Raw genomic sequence first — 5,000 nt, forward strand, 5'->3', positions numbered from 1 at the left:
CTTTTAATTACCATATTTCACACTGATGCCTTCCTCACTCGCTCTACTCTGTCTTGTTGGCCCTGCATCTGGATTTCCATTCAATTTCACATTTTTCATCCCAGGAAGTTCACGAGGTATTGATGTTGTTGACTGAGGTGATTTTTCACAGATCTGCTTTCCCGCCTGCCGTAACAAAACGTTTTGCTGTCCAGGTCCATATCTGGTTACAAACGGCATTTACGGGTAAAAAAGGGAACGGGAATAGCGAGCGGCGAAAGCAGGAACAGCGTGTTCCGAGCTAACTGGGGGAATCATGCTCGGCTTACGGGGATGACATTGCGTTGAAAGCTTCTGAGGATGGATGAAACAAAATGATTGTGCGTGTGCGCGTACACACGCGCATTAGTGTGTGCATGATGCGTGCGTGGAAGGGTAAAGCAAGTACTTGTGTGTGTGTGTGTATGTGTGTGTCTATGTGTGTGTGTTTGTGCATGTGTGTGCATGTGTGCATGCAAGTGTGCGTGCATGTGTGCGTGGAAGGGAAAAGCAAGTATTTGTATAAGCCGAGGGCCGATGGTTCCAGATAAGCCCTTGCTGTTTAGCTTGGTGGCCTCTGGTGTCGACAGGGCAGCGGGCCAATCGAAGGTGGGCAAGGGGAGGGAAAATAAACTGCTGTCAGGAGCGCTTAAGGCCGACACAGAACAGTCAGGCAGTCCTCAGGCACGGGTCTCCCTCTAATGATAACGCTGGCTTCCCCTCACCACCTCCAAATGAGCTTGGAACCCTCTGATTTATTATTATCACCATCGAAAAAACACTACTAATTAACGAGCCAAGGTGTTATTGTTTTTCTACATGGGTGATTAAGGAGAGAGGGGGCAGGGGCTAAAGAGGGTGAGCACGCAGTGGTGAGTCACAGCTCAGTGTCAAATCTACAAAGAGCCAACTCCCATTAAATGCAATTTAAGACTATTGGAAGGGTGGTGCAGAAAAATAAACAGGTACTGATGGCCTGGTAATGCTCAAAGCACTTCAACTTCAACCGCAATTTTAAGTGTAAAAGTGTGCAATGACAAATGATTACAACAGAGGAGTGAGAGGCAGAGCCAACAAAGTGCAAGATAGACAGAGAGCTTTAAAACCCTTTGAGGAGTAAGGAATTTCTAGAAGTTCTTCTAGAATTTTACTGGAACACTCTACAGCTCTACGTCTGTGTTAAAAATCTCGCAAAGACATTATGACATCATAATGAGAACTCAAAATTTGGGCAAAATTCTAATCACATATTTGTGATGGTACTCCTCAAAGGGGACAAGGACAAGAGGATTGGAAGAATGCTGGGTTGGAAAATAGATGGTGGCCGAGGAGAAGGTACAGGGCAGAGAGAGGGAAAGGCAAATGATTGGACCGGGAAGTGATAGTGGAAAGAAGAGCGCTGGTCAAACAAAGGCACTACAGAGGGCACAGTATATATACTGTAGACTGGGTGGTTGGGTGAGCCAAGGCAAATGTATAAAAGGGATCATAGCCAGATTATCCATAAGGGCCAGTGGCACCAACCATTTATGACCAATGAGGGGGCACTACATGACACATGCTCCACACATATAGTTCATAAAGGGGGAAAGGGAGCACCACAACGGCTGACAAATGACGACCATAAATCAAAAACTGACTCTATGCTTGAATTGATGAGGACGTTGTAGTTACTGTGAATGTTTCCCAATATAATGCTACATGAACTCTACTGTTCCATAATTCATTTCAGGTACCATGCCTAAGATCTGTTACCACCAATGATACACTAACAATCAGCAACAAAGGAAGGGATTGTGATGTTGTTGGTTTGTTGCATGCCAAAGCAAATACACAATGAAAGACATGAAGGAAGGGATGATTACCGAAACTGCAATTATGGACACATGGCAAAGCTGTCTGCTGACAAAATGATAAATGTACTGTACTGTCCAACACATAACTTCAAGCAACATGCCAGAGAGTTTACAACCCTGATGGGAGGAATTGAAAAAAGGAGGGAAGTAGTGTCGTGTTGTTTGAGTACAGAGTGCTGGTGCTGGTGAGGGGCTTTCTGGAAACATTGCAGTTATTATGTGTACCAGCAAATGAGAATTGTGCAATTTCAGAGAGTATAACTGAAATCCTATTGCATTGGAGAGCTTCCCTGCATAACATAACTTACTCTACTCACCTCTAATTATGGGTACTAACCTGCACTACATTTCTTCCTCCACTATTTTTCTGCTCTCTATCTGTTCTACATTACGTGTATAGTGCTGTACTCTGTACTGACCCCACACTCGGGACTTGCTTGAATGTCCTCTTTGTAAGACGCTTTGGTCAAAAGCGTCTGCTAAATGTAATATAATGTAATATAATGTAATGAAATTGAATGTGATGTTGGCTGCTTGCCCACCTTCTGCAGGGCTGTGGTGCTGACGTGTAGCTTCTTCATGGGTCCTGATTCCACGGGGCCGCTGACCAGCGCGTCGCCCTGGTTACTCCGCAGCGAGCGGTGCTGGAAGATCAGTGGGTCCTCCTCCTCCTCAGCCAGCGTGTAGCCCTGAGTACCAGCACACACCAGCCATTATGTAATGCAACACTGATCAATTCAGAGATTGTTTGTTTCAATCAATCATTTAATCACTTCTCAAAGTGTACCCTTGAGCACCAGATCAATTCAGCTGTAAAACTCAATTTAACGGTTTCAACTACTGTATTGTTTTTAGTGATTGAAGAACATTTACCAAGATGAGCAGTAGTAGACAACAGAAGTTATGTTAAGTAACATTGACAAGTAATCCAGCCTTCATGTCTCTAAGAAGCTTTTTACATGTATATTAATCTTTTTGAAAACACACTGGATTTGGCCTTCCGTTTACATGTAAACAGAGTTTTAGAATGTGCATATAAAAAAATCTGGCTTTAAAAGGACAGTATGGTCAATTTCAACATGCAGTTGTATTGCTCATGCTACCCTTGACTTGTCAGTACCTGGTGATGCCACATTTTTCGGCTCAGCCCTTTCCGAGATATGAGCAATTCTAATGGGGGCAGCGTTTGTTTACATTTTTAAAAAATGAAACATAGGCCAACTCCAAATATTTTCCCAAAAGGTACTGCTGTTTGCTAGTTGTCTGCTGATGTTTTATAACCTTTTGGATGTTTTTGGGAATAAATAAAAATGTTTTTTTTAAATGTAAACAAAGAGCTGCCCCCATTACAATGACCAGGATCTCGGAAACGGCTGAAGAAGAAGAAAAAAAAATCTCAGGCACTGACAAGTCCAGGGTAGTGTGAGCATTACAACTGCATGTTGAAATTGACCAAACTGTCCCTTTAAAAACATCCCATTTAAGAGACTAAAACGCACCTGTTACAACAAAGTTTTTATTTCTATCCACATGTCGCGTTTACATGTGAATAGATAAAAAATATCCGGATACGAGTAACCAGCACCTAAATAGGTTTGTTGTAAGTTGTAAGATAAATGTATACTCCTGATGTTAAATCAGCAATCACTGAAAAGACTAACAAGTCTATAAGAGTGATTCTCTAATTCGCCTACACTTTTAAGTCCGTGGATTTTATTTGGCAATTCCACTAACTATTAACTGCATCCAATGATGTTTTGGACATTAGAAAACATTTATCTTTCATATAATACAGAAAGTGTAGACATAGCATTATTTCCCTCAGCAAGAATGAATATTTAATACTGGTTTTGGGCGTTTTCATGCCGTCCTGTTTTCCAAATGTCAGATTCAGTCTTCATATTAGCATGTAAAGAAACTTGTTTTGCCCAAGACGATTGCAAATGTTGATTCACAGTAATCATCACAATATGACAAAACTGTCAGAAAGACCACTGTCCTTTCCATTATACATAAAATTTGCCATTTTGTGTGTGTCCACGAAAACTGTGTTAACCGTGTCACGGTCTGAAACCTCCTCCATAAATCAGTAATGGTTTGGTCTTAGGCCATACGAATAACATCACGTGATGTCATAACCTCTTTGGCAGGATACGGGAAGACTTTTTGGTAAATTTTGAGCTCCATCCTTCCATAATTTAATCCATTCTTTTTCATGTTCTCATAGCGGGAAAATTGCCTGTCAACTGTGTTATCAACATATTCATAAGAATCTGAACGAGAAATCACATGTAGAAAAACACAGATAAAGCATACTGATACATGAATTGATTAAGGTGTTGTGGTGGAACTTCTGAGGTCCTCAGTTAGCACAACACCATAAAAATGGCTGAAATGTCAATGGTGTTACCGTCAATGGTGTTACAATTAAGTATGACAGTCAGGGTTGCCAGATGAGGCTGATGATTTCCAGCCCAAAAAATTATCAAAATCCGCCCTAAAAACCCGCCCAATTCTATTGATTTATATGGCAAAAAGTGGGAAGGTTTTTCTGATAGATGCCATTTTTACCCGCACACGGCCATCCTAAGCAGCCCAATTGGGCGGGAACCAGCCCAATCTGGAAACACTGATGACAGTTGAGGAGGAGTATGTTTTTGCCAATTTATATCCATATTGACAGACAAACAAACAAAATAATTTGTCTTCTAGGGTGATGGGTTTGTCTGCTCTATTTTTTTCTCCTAAAAAAGTGCCGACTTGTTCCCCTGCACTGTTGACCGTAACACAGTTGAGTAACACCGTTGACTGTTTTGAAAGTGTTTTTGCGCTATTGATCCCTTATGTGTTGGAAAAATCCTATGAACATACACTAGGGATTATCTCTGGAGAAGGAAGTCTTGTGTAAGGAGGGTGACTATATTCAAATCAGACGTTACAGGGATTTATGATGAAAAATGTGTCAGTCTGTATCACAGTGACTCATAAAATCCTACTTATGAAGCTCAACAATCACATTTTCTATATCAGTTGCACAGATTAATGACAACATTACTGCTAAGGGACATAAGCACTTTCAAACATATATTGTTTCAACTCTGTAGTATTTTTATATATGTTTGAAAT

The 5,000-nt window shown here is 41.1% G+C and overlaps 1 protein-coding gene across 2 annotated transcripts in view; it reads right to left on the reverse strand.

Annotated features, from left to right (window-relative positions):
- The window catches only part of mtor (mechanistic target of rapamycin kinase), a 167,099-nt gene that overhangs the window by 122,589 nt on the left and 39,510 nt on the right, over nt 1–5,000 (reverse strand). For both annotated transcript variants that reach the window (XM_063208916.1, XM_063208915.1), the window contains exon 25: nt 2,417–2,563. In XM_063208916.1, the coding sequence (XP_063064986.1) occupies nt 2,417–2,563 (147 nt within the window). The remainder of the gene's footprint in view (nt 1–2,416; nt 2,564–5,000) is intronic.

This window comes from Engraulis encrasicolus, chromosome 10, assembly GCF_034702125.1.
Source record: "Engraulis encrasicolus isolate BLACKSEA-1 chromosome 10, IST_EnEncr_1.0, whole genome shotgun sequence".
In the NCBI taxonomy this organism is placed as follows: Eukaryota; Metazoa; Chordata; class Actinopteri; order Clupeiformes; family Engraulidae; genus Engraulis; species Engraulis encrasicolus.